Source organism: Malaclemys terrapin, chromosome 4, assembly GCF_027887155.1.
Source record: "Malaclemys terrapin pileata isolate rMalTer1 chromosome 4, rMalTer1.hap1, whole genome shotgun sequence".
Lineage (NCBI taxonomy): Eukaryota > Metazoa > Chordata > Testudines > Emydidae > Malaclemys > Malaclemys terrapin.
In genome coordinates this window covers 81,918,648-81,944,775 of record NC_071508.1, presented here as the reverse complement: position 1 = coordinate 81,944,775, position 26,128 = coordinate 81,918,648, and the positions used below count along the sequence as shown (strand labels likewise).

The following is a 26,128-nucleotide window of genomic DNA, read 5'->3' as shown; positions in this document are numbered from 1 at the left end:
AACTGAGATCCCAGCGGTGCATTGCCAAGTTCCTGTTCCCAACCATCTATACCTCACCTAAACCCTGTACCTGAGTCCAGAAGCCTGCATTACAAAGGGCGGGACAGCATGGGATAGAGAGGGGAAAGGAAAAACCTATCTGCTGCACCAGCTGGGCTTCAGCTCACCTGCTTTGGCAAAATCATCCCGATTATAGCTCAGGTCCTTCAGAAAGGTGATGCTTTCAGTCTCTGGATTGTAGCGCCGGGATGTCTCCAACAGCATCACCTAAAACACAGAGCCGGGGGGCCACACTCACAGCCTGATTGTGAATCCAGCAAAAATGTTACAGAAGCTACAGCTTGTCCTGAAGCATCAATGTAGAAAAGTCACCTACTCACCACCATCCTGTAGCCCTCTATATTACAGAGTAAATCCTGCCCCATCCTAAGCAGTGCCTTCTGCAGAGATAGGCTGTACCTGGAGCAGCTGGGTGCTCTCCCCAGCCAGTGCTCTTGCCCTATTCCCTACTGTACCCCATGGTTGGAGAGGATGGCACTGGAATAGTGGTTCCATATCTGAGGTTCCTTCCATCTCTCCTCCCCAGGGCAACTGGTCCAGTATATGCCAAAGGAGAAAAAATCCAATCCTCCAACCAGAGAAACATACTTCTCTACTGGTGTCAATGGTGATGTGCTGGATTCTCACCTCTATGGTGGATGTCTTCAGCAGAGCAATCTGATCTTCCCTGGTGAGCTCCAGGAAGCCAGGCAGCTGTTTGGCAAAGTCCACAATCTCTTGCACAGAGATGATTGCAAGCTCAGTGAAATGAGCAAAACGCTGCTGCCGTGCCTCACGGTTATGAGGGTCTGGAGCCTGAGGCCATGGCTGGGCGAGAAGAGACACAACGGGCGAGAGGGGACAGTGAAAGAAAGGAATAAAGAAAAACAATCCCCCAACCCTCTACCTTGACATCTCCCACATACAATTAGCGCATGGCCCCCACCCCTGTGACACCTCTACATTTAGCGCTTAACCTCCCCCCGCCATCCCCTGCACTTCCCCACACTTAGCACATGTTCCCTGCCCCATGCCACTCCTCCGTAAACGTAGTGTATGGCCCCCAGGTCGTGCCCCCTACACTTAGAGCACAGCCCTCCTGTGCTGCGCCCCTTCACTTCGCACATGACCCCAGCCTTCCCTTGCCCTCTGTATTTGGAGTCTGCCCTTTGAGCCTGTACCGTCACTTTGAGCCTGTCTGTGAATGAGCGCTGGTTACACTGCTGCTGAGCTGCCACAAGCTTTTCTATCATGCCCAACTGCTCAGGTGTCAGTTTATAGGGGGGGTTGGGCGGAGATGGGGGGGTTGGGCGCACAACCACTGTCCGAGCCTGATCATCCTCCTGTTTCTTGAGCTTCTTCAGCCGGATCTGTTCTTCAGACAAAACACCTAAAAGGGGGAGAAAGAAGAGGTTGCAGTGAGAGAGCAAGCAATGATGCCAGACGCAAGGGGCACACGGTGGACTCAACTGCCAGATACAGGGAAACACAGTGGACACAACCAGGGCAAAGATGTCAGCTGCCTTTCTATGCCAGAATGCACCCCTGAATGCACCCAGAATTCACACCCTACATGCAACTTTGTACAAAATATGCCTTGTAAGGTATCACTTGAAAACTAATAACTTGCTGGTCAATATCCTCATGGTGAAATTTAGGTAGCAAAATTATATGTAAAGTTATGATTTCCCCCAAATGATGTTGGTGGCATTTGTTCAAACCCACATAGCCCAGATTAGACAGAATTGGTCAAGAAGGTCTTAAACAAAGAAATGTGTGTTTACCTCAGTTTACATATAAGGTGTAAACAGGATCCTCAGACAGCAAGAGGGGGAAGACAGGAGACAAGGAAAATCTGCATTTCAGCAAACAGAGGTGAGAAGAAACAGCATGCAACCTCTTTCACCCCCAGACACCATGTTGCCTTCTTTACTATTTGAATGAATATTAACTATGGGCAACCCTCAGAAAAATGCATTTCAAAGTGTAACTGAACTATAAAAGTGAGAGGCAAAAACACCCAAGTTATTTCTCCCACAGGGCCACCCAGAGGATTCAGGAGGCCTGGGGCAAGGCGGGGGAGCGGACATAAAAAAAGGCACCACCCGCTGCAGCGCTTGTACTCACCAGGCGGCGCTCCGAGTCTGCGACGGCAGGTCCTTCACGCGCTCCGCGTCTTTGGCAGCACTGAAGGAACCGCTGCCGAAGACCCGGAGCGACTGAAGGGCCCGCCGCAAAGTGCTGCCGAAGACCCAGACCGCCGCCGGGTGAGTAAAAATTAAAAAGGCGCCCCTAGCCAGGGAAGGGATTCTCAGCCAGGGCTTGAGGGGCCCCTGCGGGTCCCGGGCCAAATTGCCCCACTTGCCCCCACCTCTGGGCAGCCCTGTTCTCCCAGTCCATCTCTCTTTCCTACCTAAGTCGACAAAGAAAACAGCCTATGGACTTTGGGATCAGCTCTTGGCCTGAGAGTTTGATCAGCAACATACTGAAAACACGTGGTAAGGGACTTCACCTTGAACATGCCTCATCTGTTAAGTTTAGAAAGTGTTTTATCTTTATTTTTCTTGTAACCATTTTTTACTTTAATGCTTCATTACTTGTACTCACTTAAAATCTCTCTCTGTAGTTGAATGAACTTGTTTTATTCTTTAATTAAAACGAATCCAGTGTAGTGAATTGTTTGGGTAACTCCATTTAACGTAGCAGACTGTTGCATGTTGATCCTCTTACAGGGGCAATGGACCTAATATATCTGCAAAAAGAACAGGAGTACTTGTGGCACCTTAGAGACTAACAAATTTATTAGAGCATAAGCTTTCGTGGACTACAGCCCACTTCTTCGGATGCATATAGAGTGGAATAAATATTGAGGAGATATATATATACACACATACATACATCTCCTCAATATTTATTCCACTCTATATGCATCCGAAGAAGTGGGCTGTAGTCCACGAAAGCTTATGCTCTAATAAATTTGTTAGTCTCTAAGGTGCCACAAGTACTCCTGTTCTTTTTGCAGATACAGACTAACACGGCTGCTACTCTGAAACCTAATATATCTGGACTATCCAGGAGAGGGCCAGTCAGTACAGAACACACACTTTTGGGGGGAAATCCGTGACTGGCAATGTGTTGGGGTCACCCTGCAAGTAGTAACAAAGGCTGCTGGAAGCTAGAGTGCAGCTGGTGTTTGCTGACACACTATTGGAGTCAGAGCTGCGGGACTAGGGCTAAGGCTATGCACAGACACTCAGAATGTGACCTATATGCTATTTGTGAGGAGCCCAGTTTGGGAGCTACAGCACCAAAGCATTGTGAGGTACCCCAGGTTGCAGGGCAAGTAGTGACACAGATCCTCACTGGTCTGGACTGCACCCTAAAATGTCATACTTTCCAAATGTACATAAAATCATAGGACTGGAAGAGACTTCAAGAGGTCATCTAGTCCAGTCCCCTGTACTCAAGGCAGGACTAAGTATTATCTAGACCATCCCTGACAGGTGTTTGGAGATTTTTAAGAGCAGGTTAGACAATGAGAGATTCCACAACTTCCCTAGGCAATTTATTCCAGTGTTTAACCACCCAGACAGGAACCTTTTTCCTAATGTCCAATCTAAACCAACCTTGCTGCAATTTAAGCCCATTGCTTCTTGTCCTATCCTACCAAGAACAATTTTCTCCCTCCTCCTTGTACGCTTTTATGTACTTGAAAACTGTTACTGTGTCCCCTCTCAGTCTTCTCTTCGCCAGATTAAACAAACTCAATTTTTTCAATCCTCCCTCATAGGTTATGTTTTCTAGACCTTTAATAATTTTTGTTGCTCTTCTCTGGACTTTCTCCAATTTATCCACATCTTTCCTGAAATGTGGTACCCAGAACTGGACACAATACCCCAGTTGAGGCCTAATCGGCATGGAGTAGAATAGAAGAATTACTTCTTTTCTTCTTCACAACACTCCTGTTGATACATCCCAGAATTATGTTTGCCTTTTTTTTTTTTTTTTTTTTTTTTTTTTTTTTTGCAACAGTGTTACTCTTGACTCAGATTTAACTTCTGATCCACTATGACTCTCAGTACTCCTTCCTAGGCAGTCATTTCCTATTTTGTATGTGTGCAACTGATTGTTCCTTCCTAAGTGAAGTACCTTCCATTTGTCCTTGTTGAATTTCATCCTATTTACTTCAGACCATTTCTCCAGTTTGTCCAGATCATTTTCAACTTTAATCCTATTCTCCAAAGCACCTGCAACCCCTCCCAGCTTGGTATCATCCACAAACTTTATAAGTGTACTCTCTATGCCATTATCTAAATCGTTGATGAAGATATTGAACAGAACCAGACCCTGCGGGACCCCATTTGTTATGCCCTTCGAGCTTGACTGTGAACCATTGTTAACTACTCTCTAAGAACAGTTTTCCAAACAGTTCTGCACCCACCTCATACTAACTCCATCTAGGTTGTATTTCCCTAGTTTGTTTATGAGACAGTCATGCGAGACAGTATCAAAAGCCTGACTAAAGTCAAGGAATACCACATCTACTGCTTTCCCCCATCCATTTCCTGTCAAGGAAAGCTATTAGGTTGGTTTGACACAATCTATTCTTGACAAATCCACACTGATTGTTATTTATCACTTTATTATCTTCTAGATGTTTGCAAATTGATTGCTTAATTATTTGCTCATCATCTTTCCAGATACTGAAGTTATGCTGACTGGTCTATAATTTCCCAGGTTGTCCTTGTTCCCGGTTTTATAGATTGGCAATATATTTGCCCATTTCCAGAGTCCTCTGGAATCTCTCCTGTCTTCCATAACTTTTTTAAGATTATCACTAGTGGCTCAGACCTCTCCTGAGTAAGTTCCTTCAGTATTCTAGGGTGTATTTCATCAGGCCCTGTGACCTGAAGACATCTAACTTGTCTAAGTAATTTTTAACTTGTTCTTTCCCTATTTTAGCCTCTGATCCTACCTCATTTTCACTGGCATTTACTATGTTAGATGTCCAATCACTATTAAACTTTTTGGTGAAAAGTTAAACAAAAATATAATTTAGCACGTCTGCCATTTCCACATTTTCTTTTACTGTCGTTCTCCCCACCCCCTACATTGAGTAATGGGTCTACCCTGTTCTTGATCTTTCTGTTGCTTCTAATGTATTTGTAGACTGTTTTCTTATTACCCTTTAGGTCTCTAGCTAGTTTAATCTCATTTTGTGCCTTGGCCTTTTTAATTTTGTCCCTATATACTTGTGTTATTTGTTTATATTCATCCTTTGTAATTAGGCCTAGTTTTTGAGTTTCAGATCACTGACGATCTCCTGGTTAAGCCAAGGTGATCTCTTGCCATACTTCCTATCTTTCCTACACAGTGGGATAGTTTGCTCTTGTGCCCTTAACAATGTCTCTTTGAAAAACTGCCAACTCTCTTGACCCTTAGACTTGCTTTTCATGGGATCTTACCTATCAGCTCCCTAAGTTTGCTAATAAGTATATTTTAACATATGTGATACAGGTTGTAGGCGACGGTAGAAAACATACATTTGTGCCTGTTCCCAGTTTTGGTTTGTTCCACTGCCTATTTCTTATAGTTCTGTTCTGCCAAAGGATCCATGCATTCATCATGAAGGGCAAGGCCTATGCCTTGCTACACCTTTGCACAATCCATGCAGATGCCATGGCAGGGGCTCACCAGCTTCCCCATCAGCCACTGTCCAATATATTCTGGTATCCATTACTACAAGCAATGTCCTATTTGGGTGGCTCTGTGTTCGGGGACAGGGGAGGCTGGATTTTATTATTGCTTTTTCTTGTTTTGATTTTGCTTTATAATCAGGTTTTATCTGTATTTCCACAAAGGATCCAGAGACAGGAGTGGAATGGGCCCAGGTTTGGCAGAACAGTGCAGATGATGGGAGGAGATGCAGCCCAGTTATTTCCCCCAACGCAACAAGTAGGTGTGGAACCATTAGGAGGCCATCTGGGATTTACTTGCAGAATGTGAGTGAGATGTGGGGAAATGGGTAGCTTTGCTGTGTTTTTTCCAATCAAGTCCCATCTCCTGCTCTCAGGAGTACGAGTGATGGTGTTGAGGCAGAATTCATATGGCTACACAATCCCAGTGCAGTATACACATTGATTTAGGGCATGGCTGTGTACTATGGCTCACGGTGTATCCTTTTTCACTGCTCTGGGCTTTGGGGTGTGGGGAAAGGGGAAACCAGACAAGCTGAGTACTAACTGAGTTTCTCTTGGGCCTACATGTCCTACAAGGTGGCTTGACATGTGACAGAGATAGTTCTCTAAGCTGCCACTGAAAGGTGGGCAGGAACACTGAAGGACTGTACCAGGTGGACTGAGCTCCTGGTCTACACTAGCAATGCAACAGAGAAGAGCAACTGAGCGTAGGAAGTAAAATTGAGTGCCAAAACTGGGCATGTGTAAGTGCAGTTGCAATGGTGTGGCAATATTTGTGCACTTGTTACAACTTCTGTGTGTGGATACGTGTGTTACAAGCCTAGCAAATGCTTGCAATAGTGCTGACTATGCAGACAGCATAATGACGCTTCACACATTCAAAATCACAAGGCAGTCAGCTTGCCAAGAACTTCATTGGTGTGTGGGCAGCTGTGCCTCTGAAGGTTATTTTTAGATTGTTTCAGAGTAAACAGTTCCTTTTCCCAGCCATGTAGATACTAGGCAGCATGGCCACTGTATTCATCCACAACATCAATATCTCCACTAACAGCCTCATCGCTCCGGCATAGCCCACAATGACTGCATTCCCCACAAGTGCTTCTGCACCCACGCTGCTCCTGCATGCCCCCCTCCCTTGCACCCGCACTGCTTCAACATGCCTCCCTCCCCTGCACTCACACTGCTCCCGCATGCCTGCCTCCTGGCACTTGCGCAGCCGGCACTCCTGGCACTTGCGGCGCATGTACATGTCCATCTCACACTTGCCACCGTTCTTGCAGACATACTGGGCACCCTTGATGACGCTGCGGCGGAAGAAGCCCTTACAGCCTTCGCAGCTCAGCACGTTGTAGTGGAAGCCTGAGGCCTTGTCCCCACATACACTGCACACTTCATTCCCCAGCATCTTGGGGGCTGGACCCTTCTTCCGCTTCAGGGGTGGATTTTCTACGGAGATGGACAAAGAGAAGTGTAGGCTGTGAATAGGCCAGGATATCCAGTTCCCTAGAAAAGCCAGTGCCCTAGCACAAATCCACTCCCACCCATGGTGGCACAGATACATCCTGGGAATCAGAGTCAGTTTCAGGCTCAGATCTCTCTCACTCTCCATCTGGATGAGAACTCCTTCTCTTACTCAGAGAGACTAGAGATGGCAACTGCTGCCCGAACCTGAGCACAACACTGCTCCCATTTTTATCCCAATTTTCAGGCTTCTGGGGGATGGGAATGGGGAGAGGCAGCCCCTGCTGCTTTCAGCCCCAAGAGTTAGATGTGTTCAGACTAAATACCCTTTTGCACTTTCATCTCTCTAAGTCTGACAAGGTGGGAGTGACCTTCAGTGGCATATGAAAGAGCTGCAAAAAGGAGACATCCAAATCTAAAGCCAAATCCCAAACTGCACAGAAAATCTATTCTTTCAAAATTTGTCTCTGGTGCTCTCACTTCCACTCTGCACCCTCTGCCCCACCCCCCGAGGCAACAACGGGCAACATTATATACAGGTGTTTGAAGAGCAAGACTTCAGCACCGCATTACCTCAGTGGTACTCAAACCCCATACAGATGATACTGAAATATGGCTCAGTAGCCCAAGAGTCACAGGAAGAGGGGCTGAAATGAGGGTGTTACGGAAAACTCAGACTAAAGCAGACAACACCCATGAAGCGAAGCCTTGGAGAACCAGCCAAGAGGGAAAATAGTGCAAAAGTGGGGGCCACATGGCACTAGCTCAATTAATCCTTGGATTCCTGAAGTGTTCTTATCTTCTACCACCTGCACATACCTCCCCATGGAAGAACCCTCCCATCCACTCCTAAATCCAGAGATCTCCCATGAATGACAGAAGTCTGTCTTTTTTATTCCCTGTGGGCTCAGCCACTAGAAGACAACATCACAAACACATACACACACACAAAGCCAGTACATTACAGCACACCTGTTGTCACCATTTACATCCTGGAGAACCCCATCCTCTCTCCCACCAACTGACAACTCTTCTTCTACTCCCTTAGCCCATCAAGTGCCCTGCATGTAATGGATCAAACCCTAAGCAGCCATTATGTATGTGATTCAGTCAGCACACCACCTTCACACTGTGTGGATGTCACAATGACCACCTTACCTGCATGCTCGGGGGGGATCTCCGAGCCATGGAAAAGTGAAAACCCTTCCTCCTCCATTTCAAATACACTTGCCACTCTTTTCCCATGATCCTGTGCAGCAAGCTGTGTGGGACCCATGGGATACACTGGCAAGACTCACTATCATTTCATCTCTGTAGCATGGTTACTGCTGTGTGTGATGCTGCAGAAGTCTTCAAGGCTGTTAGATTCTCTCTGCTGTTTAAAAACTGACTGGAGGTGCCTGTGGAGAAAAACAGAAGCATAAGAGGAGAGAATTTAAATGCAGGGGCTACCAATCCAGCTATACTTTGAAGCCTTGCTCCATCATTCACACAAAGAGACGATCAGCCTTGTTATTTATGTTTATTTCCTAAAACCCTATGTGAATGTGATGAAAGTTACAAGATTTAGCAGACCCTGGAGAATGAATCCTCTGTTTATCCCCAGAATATATACTATTGCAGGACAAGCTTTCCCTACCACACACATCACCACTGAACCTCAGCACTGACCTGCAGGGACATCCCCAAGTGTGAGAGAGGGGTATTCCAATCTCCACACTCTTTGTCGAACCTGCCAATAAGGGGCTGCTAATCAGTGCCAGCTGTGATGGATTTTGTAATGTGCCTTGAGGAGCTCACATTATAAAAAAATGTAAGGTCTTTACAATTATACCACAATAAAATCTTCATTGTGATACTAACAGCTGCCCTATGTTGTGCTCAGGATCAATGCCATTTAAAGCAATGTCTCTCAACCTTTCCAAACTATTATACCCCTTGCAGGAGTCTGATTTGTCTTGCGTACCCCAAGTGGTACCCTCACTTAAAAACTACTTGCTTACAAAATCAGACATAAAAATACAAAAAAGTGTCACAGCGCACGACGACTGAAAAATTGTTTACTTTCTCATTTTTACCATATAATTATAAAGTAAATCAAATGGAATATAAATATTCTTCTCACATTTCAGTATATAGAGCAACAGAAACAAGTCATCGTCTGTATGAAATTTTAGTTTGTCCTGACTTCGCTAGTGCTTTTTAGGTAGCCTGTTGTAGAACTAGATAAGTTCATGTGCCCCATGGAAGACCTCTGCGTCCCCTAGAGGTAAAGTACCCTGGCTGAGAGCCACTGATTTAGAGCACAGATACAAACTATAGCAGGAGATAAAAATTCCTACATCAGATCTATGGAAAATGGCTATAATCTTCTTCAGGCAAATGCATTCACCGCCAAAGATGCATCTGAATGGCTCCCCTCTCAGACACCTGGGAAACACAAAGTTCACATTCATTGTTTAAGTCCACTACAGGAGCAGAGCATCGGTCTACAGCCATATTGAGAAGAAGACCTAGTCAAATTTCTCGAAGGGTCTCATCTATACAAAGAGTTGGACCAGTTTAACTAGACTAAGTTTAAATCAGTGCAAACTCCTAATGTAGACCTACCTAAACTGGTTTAATATTCATTTATCAGTTTAGCTTAATTCAGCAATTTAATAATGCAAGCTTAAGAGTTACAGCAGTTTAAGTCCATCTACATCAGGGGTAGGCAACCTCTGGCACGCGTGCTGAAGGCGGAACGCAAGCTGATTTTCAGTGGCACTCACACTGCCGTGTCCTGGCTACAGGTCCGGGGGGCTCTGCATTTTAATTTAATTTTAAATAAAGCTTCTTAAACATTTTAAAAACCTTATTTACTTTACATACAACAATAGTTTAGGTATATATTATAGACTTATAGAAAGAGACCTTCTAAAAATGTTAAAATGTATTACTGGCACACAAAACCTTAAATTAGAGTGAATAAATGAAGACTCGGCACACCACTTCTGACATTGCCTACCCTGATCTACATTAAAGGTTTGTACCAATTTGACTGGACAGATTTAAAATCTATTTAGTTAAACTAATGCAACTTTTCAAGTATAGACAATCCAAAGACTACTGCAATGGAACCAACAAGCATAAATTGAGACACACTGTTGAGTCTGTTGGACCCCTGCCTGGTTCCATTATATTCTCCCAGATAACAGATGCAGGAAGTTTAATGTCCACAGGCCATATTAAAACATGATCTGTGTAGATAAGGCCTTAGCCTTGATCTGGACAATGTAAGGAGTAGAGAGTCCCTCTCCCTTTAGTCCCTGAGCGACTGGAGAAATAGAAGAAATACAATGGCAGCAAAAGGGAAACCCGTGAACTGGCAGAAAGAATAAAAAATCCCTACATGCCAGATAGTGAGCTAATGTATCTGGGTTTGGGAAACTGCAAGAAGGCTCCCAGTGCCTTTATGCCCAAAGGCACAAAGTGGATAGTTACAGCTGGCTTGAAAACCACTCCAATGTAAATGCTGTAGTGAACAAAAGTCCTCTGGGGATGGGATCTGGAGATGAACAAACCCCACACCCACTGTTTGTTCTTAGTCCCACATTTGCTCTGCATTGGCACAGCTGTGAGCAGCATGTCCAGCCATGTTTGGGTGTGACAGGCAGAGAGCTGAGTATACTTGCCCTGAGGCTAGATTCTACTGAGCACACTGTTGTTCATGAATTTAAAATTATGAGGAAGATTCATTCAAAAAATATTAATTATTTTTAAAGAATTACCCTATAGACCACAGCAGCTCTGCAAATAGTAGTAGAGGAAGGGGCCAGTTCTGTAACTGAAGGACTGCTTGGGCTCCTATTACTTTTGATGATTAAGCACCCCAGTGCAGCCAGCCTATGTATGCTAGGAAATAGGGAAGAGGACCAGACACCCAGAACCAAAGAGGAGGACAGGGATATCTGCCTGGGGAGATTTCCAAAGTGACATATCTTCAATGCGCAAACAGGTCAAACTCATGTAACAAGAGTTAAACTAGCTGTTGGCTGGGTATTTTGAGCCCAAAGAGGAGTTTCTGACAGAAGAGACACGACGCTCCCTGTCTGTGCATGAGTAGTCTGACTTACACAGAGGATGCCTAACTTTCCCAGTGCTGGGAGCAGAGATACTCCAGAGAAGCCTTCCCTAAGGCACTGTGTAATCAGGCCCGGACTCACCCCTGCAGCGCCTCCTGCTGGTTGTCTCGGGAATTAGCTCACCCAGCATCCAGAGCGCCCTCTGCAGGCCAGGTGTCCCACCTGTCGTTGGCCCCCATGTCCCTCCCAGACCCCAGTGCCCTTGGCTTGGGAGCTGCCCCCATGGCAGTACCCCACTCTCCCTCTCTGGGTCTCCCCACCCAGGGGAACCCCCACCCCCTATCCCAATGTCACCTCAGTCATGGCTACTGCCAGTCATGATCTAGCCCCCGCGCCCTAGGGCAGACTGCAGTCTATCAGCCAATCATCACCGGCAACAAGGGGTTTGGACTGGCTGCCTTTACCCACCCTCAGGTTGCCCCTCTGCAACCCCAATACCTATATGGGCCTAGGACCAGCCCCTGCAGCCTGGGGAGTTGCTGGCCTCGGGCTTCCCAGCCCCCAAGGCCTTTCCCCAGCCCTGCCTCACTCTAGGTCCCGGGGTGAGTTCCCTGCAGCCAGGCCTGTCTCTCTCTGCACTCAGAGGGAGACTCCTCAGCTTCTGGCTATCCTGGCCTTCTTGTAAGGCTGAGTTGCTCAGCTGGGGCATGGCCCCAGCTGCAGCCACTTCCCCAATCAGCCGGGGTTTTGCCCCTTTACACAGCCCCTGCCCTCTGCAGGGCTTTTCCAACCCCTTCAGGGCTGGAGCCGGCATTCACCCCGCTACACACTGCATTTTCCTTTTACCGTTATGAATCCAGTAGCAGCTTCGGGCTGATGGTGTTTGACCTAGATGCAAGCCGTAGCATCTGTGTACTGGGTGGGGAGACTGAGTAAGCGGGGCCTTCCAGGGCAGCTATAGCAGAGCAGCCCTGGCCGTGGACCATCAGTGGTGACAGGGGGATGGGAAGCCTGTGCAACAGAGTAATGGAGGCTGATTTTCAGTTTCAATTTTTTTAAGTGTCTTTTCTAATTCCTCTCTCTCTCTCTCATTAGGCTGGAATCTCTGTGAGCTCACCCTGAATACAAATAAATGATTGTCTTCATGCTGTGAAACCAACTCAAGTGTCCCCATTCCATGCGCTAACAGTAGGTCAGAGTCAGAGAGGTGGCTACTTGCCTCCCATCTTAACACAGGTCTAGGCAAATCCTACCGAAAGCTGGACTTCTACTCACCTTACAAGTCACCAGGAGATGTCACAGGAATCAACGTAAAGATTTAGGGCTGAGTTTTCAAAGGGTTGAGGTTCCACCTCCCTTTTGTACCAGCAATCAGGTAGTTAAGAATTGTAAGTAATTGTAAGAGCCCCTGCAGCCAGCATTCCCACTCCCACGGCCAGGGCTCCACTCCTATCCCACACAGAAACTCTCTATACAGATTTGCACCTAAAACTCAATTACAGATGTAAAACTGTGATGCTAATTGTACCTGCAAAAGGAAAACTTTATCTTCCTTATACAGCCTGCTGTGCTACCCCACCTGTTGGTCCCAATTCCTGGTGCCAGTTCTGAAAACCAGAGCTGGCAAAATGATAAAACAGGGCAACCCCTCACTCCCAAATGCGGCATCTGGAACAGAGAAATCCACTGAGTGCAGCCTTCAATGAGGAAGTCAATCTAGGTGAAAGGCTGGGGGAAGCAGTTCTCCCACAAACTGTCATTCATGTCTCAGATCAAGGCGCCAAGCACTTCCGAGACGTGCTGGCACCAGCTTCTTCACCCTCCCTTCCCCCCACCCCTCCCGGAGACAGCTGAACAACTCAGAGACCAAAAGTCCCAAGTTCAGCCCTTTGGTAACCCTTGTGTTTCAAACTGTAGGCAAAGTACCCATAAAATATCATGATACAAGCCACAGCATTCAGCCTTGTCCTCTGCAGTGAGTGCTCCCACCCTCATACCCACAGAGCCCCCGCAACCAGCATTCCCACTCCCACGGCCAGGGCTTCACTCCTGTCCCACACAGAAACTCTCTATACAGCCAGGGCTCTTATCCATTCCTTCACAGGGACTAACCCCCACAGCCTGAGCTCCCACTCCATCCCACAGGCAAGAGTCCCATTCCAATTCCCAAGAGAACTTCCCCTCCATTCATTCTGGAAATCTTCCATCTGATCAGTAATCAAGAGTCACAGCTGCCTGAGATATGTCTAAATTCTGTCCCCTAGCCACAAAAGATACAAGTAAAGGAGATGACCTCGGGCAGAGTACAGTTTGTGCACAATAAGCAAGTAGCTCAGAAGTAGTCACAATGACTTCTCCCCTGCTAAGCATGACTGCCTTTCTCTCTCACCCCCAATTCCACTAACTCCCTTGGCCTTCCTGGAAGGACCAGTGCATTCTGGGAGAAGCCCTGAGCCTCAGGAGTCACAAGCCTTCCTCAGAAAATACAAATCAGCTTTTTACATACAGTCCCTGTTCCAGGCATGTGTTCCCCTAAAGAGAGCCTGGGAAAAGTGTGCTGTAGACCACAGAAGGAATGAGAGACAAGAGTCAGCAAGAGTTGGAGGAGCCTCTTCCTTCCCAGTAACAGATGCTCAGAGGAAGTGCTGAAGCCTTTTAGGAAGTTTGTGAAAATCTGTGGGGTGGTACAAAACATGGGATGCTGACCAGAACCCTATGTCACTGCAGCACTAGCCAGCCACCTGCTGAAAGAATGGGTGTGCACGTGCGTGACAGAGGGACCGCGCCTGTATGCCTGGGGCATATATGTGCATCCATCCATATGTCTGTTAACATAAATATGCCTGTATGCTTCTGACCTGGGTGCACTCCCCTGTGTACACGGACATTCTGTCAGAGAAACTTTACTTGTGTGTGCGTCCATGTGTTATGACTGGGCTTACAAGCACATGTCTCCCCATATGTGTCAGTGGAATTGTGCCTTTGTACGTACACCCGTATAACAGCATAGGAGCCTTTGTGAATATGACCAAGTGAACGAGTGCATTTGATAAACAGTCCTAGCTTTCAAATGTAGACGCTTAAGACATGTGCCCAAATTTCCTAAATGAGTTCAAACTTGTAAAATACACATTTGAGCATCAAAGAGCCAATCTGATTCTCTCTTAGAAAGCTGGGCCCAAAGTATCCCACAAAAAGTTTTCTGAAATCTTAATTTACAATGGCTCAGCTATGATACTGTCATGTTCGCAGAAAACTGGCTACAGATCCAAATGGCTGAGATAAAAAACAAAGCATTGGGTTGGGATCTGAATCTAGTAGAGTTCCACAGAGTAAGTGTTACAGCACTATGTAGGAGCTTGCAATGTGATAGGACCGCATAAAAACTTACACAGGAAGACCCATTCTCTCCCATCAGAAGAGTGGGTGGTGCCCAGTGACCTGGTGCTCTGATGGGCACCTTCTCTTTTATACTATCTAGCAGATTTTCACAAACTTCCTAAAAGGTCTTAGTACTTCCTCTGAGCAGGTCTCTGGAAGCAAGTGGTTCTTTCCAGCTCTTACTGGTTCTCTTGTTCCTCCCAGTCTCTATAGCACTCTTTTCTCAGGCTCTGCTGGTGAAACCAGAGTTAAGATTGGTCTGATTTAATATCATCAGCAAGTATCTGTTAAGAAGGTAAAGAGTATGTTAATGACAGGCATAGGTCATACTAAACTGGAAGGAGTTGCTAACACCCTGTCAGGACAGAGAAATAACCCAAAGGGACATAGAGAAATTAGATACACAGGCAGAAAATAAAGTGAGACTCAGCCTGGGGAAACAGTACTCAGCTAGAAGAAGAACAGGAGTACTTGTGGCACCTTAGAGACTAACAAATTTATTAGAGCATAAGCTTTCGTGGACTACAGCCCACTTCTTCGGATGCAACAGACTAACACGGCTGTTACTCTGAAAGTACTCAGCTAGTACTTCAGGGGAAAAATAACTCAAAACCCAGATCCGAGATGGGCGGGGAAAACCTGGGAAGCAGTGATGCCTAGTGATAGTGGACTGCACACTAGATAGGTGCTCGCAATGCAACAGGGTAGCATAAAAGGCAACTCAGTTTTAAGAGTATAAACATTCACGGAGCAGGGGGATAGCCCAGCTCTGTACAGTTCTGGGAAAACAGAGATCAGCTCTGGGTCCTGGCCTAAAGTCCTGAGCAGACAGAGAATAGTGTCTCCCCATACAGCTTTCAGGAGACTCCATCTGAAATAATGTAGCAGTTTTGACATCTCAGTACCAGAAAGATGTCCACAAACTGGAGGGAGTACAGAGAAAAGTAACAGAAGAAAGAGACTGAAACAACTAAATACAACTTGTCTTATGGAGGACTGGAGTGGGGGCCGGGAGATATAGCAGTGTACAAGTACCTGAGGAATGTAAATACCAAGGAAAGGAGGACTTACTTAGGGTGGGAGATGTGAAGAGTGAGATGAAACTAGGAAGGGGAAATTTAAGCTGAATATCAGGGGGGAAAAACATCTTAATGGTAAGATCTACTAGACTATGGAGTAATTACTCAAGGAAAGTGGAGAAGCCTCATTACTTAGGACACTGAAAAGCAGACTCGCTAAAGCCCTGGAACTTTCCCTCGAGGGACTAATCCTACAGAGAGATAGGAGGTGTGAACTAGATGAACTTATGGGATTCATTCCTGCCTTTAATGTTGATGATGCAAAAATTTTCCCACAGCTTCCCAACAGCCTGGTACAGATGCAACCTCTCCCCCAGCCTCTGTCAAATGCAGCAGCCTGTCCTGGATCACAAAGCAAAGCAGGGGAAGAATGGGACTGTCAAAGGGAGAGTCAGGTTATTCCTCTGAACTTCCACAAACTGGTCTGGCCACTGCATTTTTCCCCGGCTGAAGAGAAGTCCCGAGATATTTACCAATACCCGTCTACTGAGTTGGTGTGTGAGAGAAGCCCCTGGCATGTTTCTTATATGATTATAAAAGGGCAATGAGAACAGTTTAATTTTATCCCAGGCAGGAAGAAATACAGAACCGAAGTAACAGAGATGGGACTGTCTCTTTGTTATGTTTGCACAGGGCCTAGCACCAATAGGCCAGGCCCTCTAGACACTACCACAATACAAATAATAAATATAATAAGCCAGGCCAGATCAGGATCAGATCTGGGGACTTTTCTCCAAGCCACTTCAGTGCACAGCCTCACTTCTGGCAGCTCCTGCGCTTCTACCACTGTAGGTGTCCCACTGACCATAATATCTCACATTGTCCTAAATCCTTCAGTGAACAGGGGACTGTTCCCTTCCAGGAGAGCCCATGGGCATTGCTGTGCTATGAATGCTCATTCCCAAACCCCAAAGCAGATTGGATTCAGATGTAGCCAACTCCAATCTCACAACAGAGCCCACAAGGTCCCCAAAATAAAAAAAATAAAAAAACTAAGCCACCCAAAAACTGCCCTACAAGCAGACCTCCAGTTCACCTACCTGGTCCTGCAGCAAAGCCTCCCTCCTGCCTGTTTCTCTTGTTAGTTCCTTTTTTCCTTCAGTGCCAATGGCTGAGGTTTTGCCTTTGCCCTGACAGTGATCTCCCACCCAGGGCTCGGGAGGCCTAAAGATCCCGCAGCAGCACAAGGAGTGAGAGAGAGAGTAAGTAAGTGTGAGTACTTTCAGGCCAGTGAGTTCTCAGAATGGGCTGTGCTTTTCTGCTCCCTCCCTCCCTGTGTGCTGCCGGATGCCCTTGGTCCTGTAACTGAGAGAAGAAGAAAGAAGAAGGGGTTACTCCAGTTCATTCACACTGTACGCAGGGCTCCTTTGGCCTCTTTTCCTGTTTGCCTGTAAACGCCAGCTCCCCTGAATGAGTGAGCGAATGATGACGAGAAAGGCTGATTTGTTCCCTGTTGCTCAGAGTTTGGGGGTGAGTTAGGGAATGGTTTCAGGATTTCATACAGTCACATTTACTGGTATGGAGTTTCTCATGGTGGTCATCTGCCCAAACTCTGCTAGCCCCTGGCAGAGAGCTCAATCTGGGTCTGGACAATGGCTGCCTCAGGGCTTGTCTACATGAACATTTAATTCACAGCAACCTGTGGTATCAATCAATCCCTCAATATCTTGCCATGCACTAACTGTCCGTGTGGACCCTGCTGACATGCAATAAAAGTTCCTTGGTGTGCTATGATCTACCCCCACTTTGAAACAGGACTAAATCAAAGTACACTGAGGAACTGTTAGTGTGCATCAGAAGGGTCCATGTGAACAGTTAGAGCACAGCGGGTTAGCGCAAGGTGGATTCATACCCCAGCTTGTCACAAACTAAATGTTTGTGTAGACTAGCCTTAACTCAACTCCAGACTATTCTATTCAAACTGGGATTTTATACTGTACCCATCACATTGGGTTCTGAGCCTCAGGCAAATCTAGAGCCTATACGACCTCAGGGAGAGCAGAAATCAAGGCATGTATGGGATTCAGGAAGGAAGATGTTATGATGATGATCCCTGACCCCCACCACCACCACAACACACACGTGATGGAATAGGAGTCACCCCTATCTCCACAAGAGGAACGTCTCCGAAAGACAAAATCCCAATTCAGTCCAGCTGCTGCTTAGAAGCTATATAGGTCCCTGCAGCACCTGCATGGGAGAACAGAGGCAGAGCCTGCTATTTTGAAACTGAACTGCAGTAACGCTGGGAGCTTGACTTTGACTTCAGCTCAGCATCAGTTTGACTTCACTATCAGCACCAACTTTCGGATGACAGGAAACACAAAGTGGCTTTGACTTTGACAGGGACTTCAAACAGGAAAAATCCCATCTGTGCTCCTCTCAGGAGGAGAAGCAGAGAAAAATACAGCAACAAACACCCCCCTTTCCAACAGAGAAACAAAGACAGGTCTGCTCAGCATCTTGTGTAGGGGAGCAGAGGAGGGGTGTTTAGTCTGGGGTCTTGTTTACAATAGAAAAGTATAGCTATATCAACAAATCCTCCTAATGGAGGCTCAGCTTACACCAGCAAAATATTTATTTTGCGGTATCGTTTATATCGAGTCTCTGAAGAAAAAAGCTATACTAGCAAAATAACTTTTTTGCTGGTATAACTGTCATAGCTATGTTGGTTGGAGGTCTGTGTGATTTTTTTCACACTCTTGACATAGCTGTGCCAGCAAAACTTAAGTCTAGACCACGCCTAGGAAGCCTACAGAAAAATTCTCCTGGGAAACAGCCTGATAAAAGCAAAACCCTGGTCTGAGGAACTAAAGCTGAGAAGCTTGCAGCTCACCAAACAAGTTGCTGATCTGCACTTAAACCTTCTAGGTGCAGTGATAGCTCACCCTGGCCAATTTGAAGGCTGAAAATGAGAACTAGTCCCTGCCTCGTTTCAGAGTGACAGCCGTTTTAGTCTGTATCCACAAAAAGAACACGAGAACTTGTGGCACCTTAGAGGCTAACAAATTTATTTGAGCATAAGCTTTTGTGGGCTACAGCCCACTTCATCGATGCATAGAATGGAACACACAGAAAGAAGATATTTATACATACAGAGAACATGAAAAGATGGAAATAGCCATACCAACTGTAGGAGGCCAATCAATTGAGATGAGCTATCATCAGCAGGAGAAAAAAAACTTTTGAAGTGATAATCGAGATGACCCATAGAAGGTGTGAGGATACTTAACATGGGGAAATAGATTATTGTAAATTCTACCAAATGTCAGCAGAGAGAGAAAATTTGCATGCCCCACTTCTTTACTAGATTCCTCCTCTAGCTTCAGTCATTCATACCCATTCTGCACAGAGCTAATTATGTATGTCTGGAAAAAAATTGACAACCAGCTTTTCTTTGAGGCACCAGTTCTAAGATCTAAATTTTCCTTGGTCCATTTTCAGAGAATGTTATTCAAAGGAGAGGGGCAGGAAAGGCCAGGGGAAATGCCCATATTTCAGAATGGTGCAATGGGACATATATACAGGGAGTTATTGGCTGGGGACCAAAACTGATCTTAACATGAAGCTTGCAGAGAAGCAAAGCAAGATTGAGAGAAGATTCTCTATCCACTGTGAAGTGATGCAGACATGCCACATCTTGGAGCAAGGAAGAGACCACACCTGGGATCCTGCACTTGTCCTTTGTGACCCTCAATCCTAGAGGCTTCACACTTCTGCTCTGAGGACTAATATTTCCTTTCCATATGGATCTGGGGAAATGCCACCTCAGTCCCAGAAAGATGTTCACAAATTGGCGAGAGGTCAGAGAAGAGCAAAGGTTGAATATCAGGAATAATTGCTTGACAGTGTGGTGCAAGGGAAATGGCAGAAGCCTCATCCTGGCAGTAATTCAAAAAACAACTTGTAGCAGGGTGGTTACCCACTCCTGCCCCGCGGGGTTTAAAACAGCCCTGGAGGAGGGATGTGGAAGGGCAAGATGCCTGGGCTGATTGGGAGGAAGCCAGCTCAGCTGAGGCCACGCCCCAATCAGGGCCCAGCTGGCCCTATAAAGGCTTGAGCCAGGCGCTCAAGCAGACAGTCTCTCTCTGTGTTCACAGAGAGAAGGGCCTGGCTACAGGGAGCTTAACTAAAGGGTGTTCCACACTAAGCCCCCAGTTCGAACTAAGATACGCAACTTCAGCTACATTATTCGTAAGGTTATTCACGTAGCTGAAGTCGAAGTACCTTAGTTCGAACTTAAAGGTACTTACCGCAGGTCCACATGTGGCAGGCACGCTCCCCCGTCGACTCTGCCTACTCCTCTCGCAGAGCAGAATTACCGGTATCGACGGTGAGCACTTCCGGGATCAATTTATCGTGTCTAGACAAGACGTGATAAATTGATCCCAGAAGATTGATTGCTTGCCGCCGAACCAGCCGGTAAGTATAGACGTACCCTAAGTGCCTAGAGTGGAGCAGGGCTGGGGAAAGGCCCTGGGAGCTCCAGCCTAGGAAAGCCCCAGGCTGCAGGCCTGGTAAGGCTTATTAGGTACTGGGTTGCAGGGGGCAGCCCAGGGGTAGGCAGAGGCAGCAGGTCTGAACCCCTTTGCGTGTGATGAGTGGCTGATACTGCAGTCTGCCCCAGTGAATGGGGGCTAGATGGAGACTGGGCAGTAGCCAAAACTGAGGCAAAGTGGGGATAGTGGGTGGGGGTTCCCCTGGGAGGGGGAGACCCAGAACTGTGGGGGTACTGCCAGGGGGCAGCACCCCAGGTAAAAGGGCACCGGGCTCCAGGGAGGGACACCGGCCTGCAGAGGGTGCTCTGGAGCTGGAAGGAGCTAATTCCTGGAATTCACCAGCAGGAGGCACTGCAGGGGTGAGTCCGCTCCTCTACACAACTCAATAAAGGCCAGAAAATGACATTGCAGGGTCCAATCCTGCTCTGCTCCCTGTGGGAACAGTGGGAAATGAAGCAGATAGCATCCAAACTTATTGGTACTTTTCATCTGCAAAACTCTTTAGAAAAAAGCAAATTAACCATCCCCCCAAAAAAATCCTGGAGGGTAGGAGAGACCACCATCGTGATCATTGCCTCCCAAAGGCCTTCTGCAGCCCAGCACTATACAAGAAGAGAATAGAGAGGAAGAATTACAATGAAAAAATCAAAGATAACACCACATCCTCTGGATTCCCCAGATTGCCCCAGCACAACTCCTTGGTATAAACCTCTAATTGTCACTAATTCCTCTGGGCAGGGAGATGGCCCAACCTACCATTGGCATTTAAGAAATGATAGAAAATAAACAGAAAAGTTATCCCAGGGAAGCAGAGACACAGGGAAGATAAGTGAATTGCCCAAAGCCATCTGGTGAGTGAGCGCTGAGCCAGGACTAGAACTCAGGAGTTCCTGCCTCCAACACCCAAACCTAGATTTCTCTCTATCAAACAGGCCTGTTGCCTCTCTAATTTCTACAAAACTGGGCAACTTCTGGTCCCCTGGGAGTAAGAAATAGGAGGAAAACAGAAGAGAGGGATGGGGAGTAAGAGAGGGTGACAGTAATGCTTATTGTACAATAACGTACCTGGGTTTTTTTTGTTAGGTTATTCTCCCTCTCTCTCTTCTACTGTCTGTTTCATCAACTTGCTGCATCTTGCCATAGCCTAGATCAGTGGTTTTCAAACCGTGGATCGTGATCCAGAAGTGGGTTGCGGAATGGAAGGGACTGGGTCATGGCAGCTCTGATCAACACCACTGACTGGGCTGTTAAAAGTCCTGTTGATGGTGCTACCCAGCTAAGGCAGGCTGCGACACCGCGCTGTGCCCCGGAAGCAGCCAGCAGCAGGTCTAGCTCCTAGGTGGGGGAGGCCAAGGGGCTCTGCACGCTGCCCCCAGCCCAAGCACTGGCTCTGCACCCCCACTGGCCAGTGCCTGCAGGCAAGAGCCACGCAGAGCCACTTGTGAGCCTCCACCTAGGAGCTGGACCTGCTGCTGGCTGCTTTCGAGGCACAGCGCAGTCCGCGGTGCCAGGAGAGACGGGAAGCTTACCTCTGTACCCAGGCTGCGCCGCTGACTGGGAGCCGCTGGAGGTAAACCCATGCCCCAATCCCCTGCCCCAGCCCTGAGCCCCCCTCCCCCAACCTGGAGCCCCCTTCTGCACCTCTGTACCCAGGCTGCGCCGCTGACTGGGAGCCGCTGGAGGTAAACCCACGCCTCAATCCCCTGCCCCAGCCCTGAGCCCCCCTCCCCCAACCTAGAGCCCCCTCCTGCACCCCAAACCCCTCATCTCCGGCCCCACCCCAGGGCCTGCACACCCAGCCCGGACCCCCTCCCGCATTCCAACCCCCTGCCATAGCCCTGAGCCCACCCCAGAGCCCTGGCCCAGCCCAGAGCTCCTTCCCACACCCTGAACCTCTCATTCCCAGCCCCACCCTGCAGCCCTCACCCCCGCACCCTAACCCTCTGCCCCAGCCCTGCGCTCCTCCCACACCCCAAACCCCTCATTCCCAGCTCCGTTGGGTCACGGGCATCAGCAATTTTCTTTAACTGGGTCGTCAGAAAAAAAGGTTGAAAACTACTAACTTAGACTGCATGCTCTTTGGAGCACAGACTCTTTATAGTGTGTCTGTATAGCCCCTAACACAATGGGGCCCTGACTGATGCCTGCCGGTTCTGTTGCAATACAAATAAATAAGTTATAATAATAATAAAGGAGGAATGAGATTTGGTACTGGGTTGAGAAATGGGCAGGAAAATCATGAAGATTCCAAAGACCAGCAGGGAAATGTTTTTATTCCCATTAATAGCAATAACACCCTGTCTGCATACAGTGGCCAGGAAGGAAGAATGATACCATAGTAACATGGTCTACATAAAAAACATAAATTAGATAGATCCTGGGACTGGGGTCTTAATTCACTAGATAGTCACTTCAAAATAAATTAGCTCAACTATTGCTATTGCATATCTCAGTCTAGTCCCCCTATGTCCAAAAAACAAATATTTTGGCAGGATTTACTGTCTTTACACTTAAGATAATGGCACAGTAGAGTCAAGACTGAGGTGCAGCAGTAAAGCTGGACTTGGGAACCCAGAACTGGATTATCAGGTGGTACCAGGAAGTATTTAGGGGTATCGACAGAGATGTGAAGGTGCAGGGGAAAGGACTGAAATAGTGGATGGGGTTCACAGCATGTCAGGAGCAAGGACTTTAGGAGCTCTGTGTGAAGGAAGCCTGCACAATATTTAGCCATATTTTGCCTGGCTCTAGTCAGCATGACCACTGCATTTCTGCTATATGGGCCGAATTCAATTAAACACTGAAGAAAAGAAGAAACTCTATGTGTTGCAACAACTTGTAAGGAAACTGAAAATCTTCTGTAAAGCTGCAAAATGAAGAATAATGGGTGGGGTGGGTTAAAAAGTCTGTGCAAATGAGAGAGGATCTATGTGACAGCAAGAGAGCGTGTGAGAGGGCGTGCGACAGTCTGTGCAACAGAGTGTGTGTGTAGATCTAATTCCCTCTGAGGCATTAATCCAAACGTGGAGTTGAACTTTCTGCAGAATTTGTCCTGCCAAACATTGTCCCTTCTCACCGCCTCTGACATCACCACAAATGCTCAGCTGGAAAACAGTCCTGGAGTCAGGCACAGTCTGCTGGTTCTGGGCCAGCCAGTGAAATAGCTGTACTCAGGGCACACCCACCAGATGAGACGCAAAGGCCTTCCATTCCAACAGGATGTCTCCAAATACCCAGTAGATTTAGGTGCCTCCAAAGGCCCCATCCCTAACACAGTCCAGTCCAGCATGGGCCACAGGGTCAATAACATTACATGTATCAGTCCTTCTGGAATTCCAGCTGAAATGAGCTCAAATCTCACATTTACATATTAGTGGAAGAATATTAGATCAGTTTATTTGATCAAATAAACTAAGAACAACGACATCATGGGATCAAATCAACAGGGAAATTTACTTGTATTTAGGTAAAAAAAATATTTTCTTTGAGTAATAATGTTCACAGATACATTACAATGGGTTCTTAAGCCTGCTTGCGGCTGGGGAGCAGAACCACACCTGTCCATCACACGCAGCGGAGGAATGCCCCACTACCTGAACTTCCCTTCAGTTGAGACAACTTCCACAGCCAGGATAACGCAGTTCTGTTTTCCTAAAGTACAGATTGTGCTAAACATATTTCGAAGGGGATAAAAAAGTTTCCCCTAATGAAATAAATCTGAATCTTTGAATGCCAATTTTCTAGATGATCTTTTTGTATTCAGAGTGGACTGGATCTGTGGAACTTATTACTTGAAGAAAGGAAATTTGCAGGTAAGTACAAATAAATTTTCCTATTCTTCATCCTGCTAAGGTCCACAGATTCATTGCAATAGGATTTTCACAGCAGTATGCCTCCAGAGTAGGAAGTAAGATCATCCTTTAAATATAGACATCCATAATATGTTATATTATCCTCTAGTCTTCTCTGGGCATTAAGGAGTGGAGAGAACCTGCTGAAAATTAACAAAGGTTAAAGTCTGAATGTCCAATATATAGCGTTTTAGAGAGTGTATGTCTTGATGGCCATGTGGCTACCTAGCAGATCTCATTACAGGAGACAGGGCCGTCTCTTGGTTTTTTGCCACCCCAAGGAAAAAAAAAAAAAAAAAACCTGGAGTGCCACCACCGAAGCAAAGGTGCCACCCCAAAGGGCCGGAATGCCGCCCCTTCAGAAGTGCTGTCCCAAGCACATGCTTGGGACGCTGGTGCCTAGAGCTGGCCCTGACAGGAAACATAACTTCTCTGGCCTGAGATTGCCAAATGTTCCTAAAGACTGGATTTGATGCTTAACAGAAGGAAAAATATTTCTTGAATTTTACTTAGAAATTAATGCTATAACAGTTGTAAAGGTTACTTGCCTGAATTAAAGGCACAATACTGGATCCCACCAAAGAAAGCTACCTACTTCTCAAGTCTAAACATCCCAAGTTTTTTTTAACTTTTCCTCATGGTCAGGTTTTCTAAACCTTCTATGATTTTTTGTTGCTCTCCTCTGATCTCTCTAATTTATCCACATCTTTCTTAAAGTGTGGAGCCCAAAACTGGACAGTGTACAAATGAGGCCTCACAATGCCAAGTAGACGGGGATAATTATCTACCATTTCTTACATGCAACACTTCAGTTCATACTCCCCAGAATGATATTAGTCTTTTTAGTAACTACATCACGTTGCTGATTCATAAAATTTCTGATCCACTATAACCCCCTGATCCTTTTCAGCAGTACTACTGCCTAGCTAGTTATTCCCCATTTGATTTTTCCTTCCTAACTGTAGTGCTTGTGGATTTCAGACCAATTTTCCAATTTGAGAAGATCATTATGAATTCTAATCCTGTTCTACAAAGTGCTAGCAACCCTCCCAGTCTGGCATCATACGCAAATTTTACAAGCATACTCTCCACTCCATTAGCTGAGACACTAATGAAAAAATTGAAGTGTCGGCCCAAGGACAGACCCTTGCAGACCCCACTAGATGTGTCCCCCCAGTTTGATGGCGAACCATTAATAACTACTCTTTGAGTGCAGTCTTTCAACCAATTTTCCAACCACCTTATAGTAATTTCATCTAGACCACATATTGCCTCACATTTCTTATGAGAGCATCATGAGGGACAGTATCAAAAGCCTTACCAGAATCAAGATCAACCACATCTACAGCTTCCCCTCATCCACTAGACCAGGAACCCTGTCAAAGAAGGAAATTAGGTTGGTTTGACAAGATGTTCTTCAATTAAATTAAGTTCTAAAAAAATTAAAGAATGGCAACAAGATGCAACCAAAAAGGTAGGCCACCACCTACATCAGGGCATTTTTTGCTGGAATATTTGACCACAGCCAAATGATAAGTAGTCAATTTTGACATTATTTGACCAGGCAATTGGCTGGCTTGCCAAGCTTAGTTTCAGCTATCACTTGTAAAATAGTATTCTCCCTCTTGTTGTACTCCAAGGTCTGCTTCATCTTGCCATAGGATTTGTATTCTTTTTTACAGCCTCTGGCAGGAGAAAGGAAAAAATAGACTCATAGACTCATAGACTTTAAGGTCAGAAGGGACCATCATGATCATCTGGTCTGACCCCCTGCATGCTAGATTTATAATCCTATTGTTCTGAATAGTTTCAGCTTTCCATAAAGTTTCCCACTGTATCACTTAGGCCTTGGCTACACTGGCGCTGTACAGCGCTGCAACTTGCTGTGCTCAGGGGTGTGAAAATACACCCCCCCCCGAGCGCAGCGCTGTAAAGCACCAGTGTAATCAGCACCTGCAGCGCTGCACGCTTGCTTGCAGCACTGCAAGCTATTCCCCTCGGAGAGGTGGAGTACTTGCAGCGCTGTGAGAGCGCTCTCGCAGCGCTGGCGGCGCG

General features: G+C 46.5%; 1 protein-coding gene across 3 annotated transcripts in view; it reads right to left on the bottom strand.

Moving 5' to 3' along the window:
- Positions 1-26,128, bottom strand: part of NR1H3 (nuclear receptor subfamily 1 group H member 3) — a 47,956-nt gene that overhangs the window by 14,593 nt on the left and 7,235 nt on the right. Inside the window, exons 2-8 of one of the 3 annotated variants that reach the window (XM_054027254.1) lie at positions 25,395-25,449; positions 9,542-9,629; positions 8,358-8,599; positions 6,918-7,184; positions 1,221-1,429; positions 688-867; positions 168-267 (exon numbers count right to left, since the gene is read on the bottom strand). In XM_054027254.1, coding sequence (XP_053883229.1) covers positions 168-267; positions 688-867; positions 1,221-1,429; positions 6,918-7,184; positions 8,358-8,475 — 874 coding nt within the window. In that variant the 5' untranslated portion in view covers positions 8,476-8,599; positions 9,542-9,629; positions 25,395-25,449. The remainder of the gene's footprint in view (positions 1-167; positions 268-687; positions 868-1,220; positions 1,430-6,917; positions 7,185-8,357; positions 8,600-9,541; positions 9,630-25,394; positions 25,450-26,128) is intronic. The other 2 variants (XM_054027253.1, XM_054027255.1) reach the window with 2 other exon arrangements.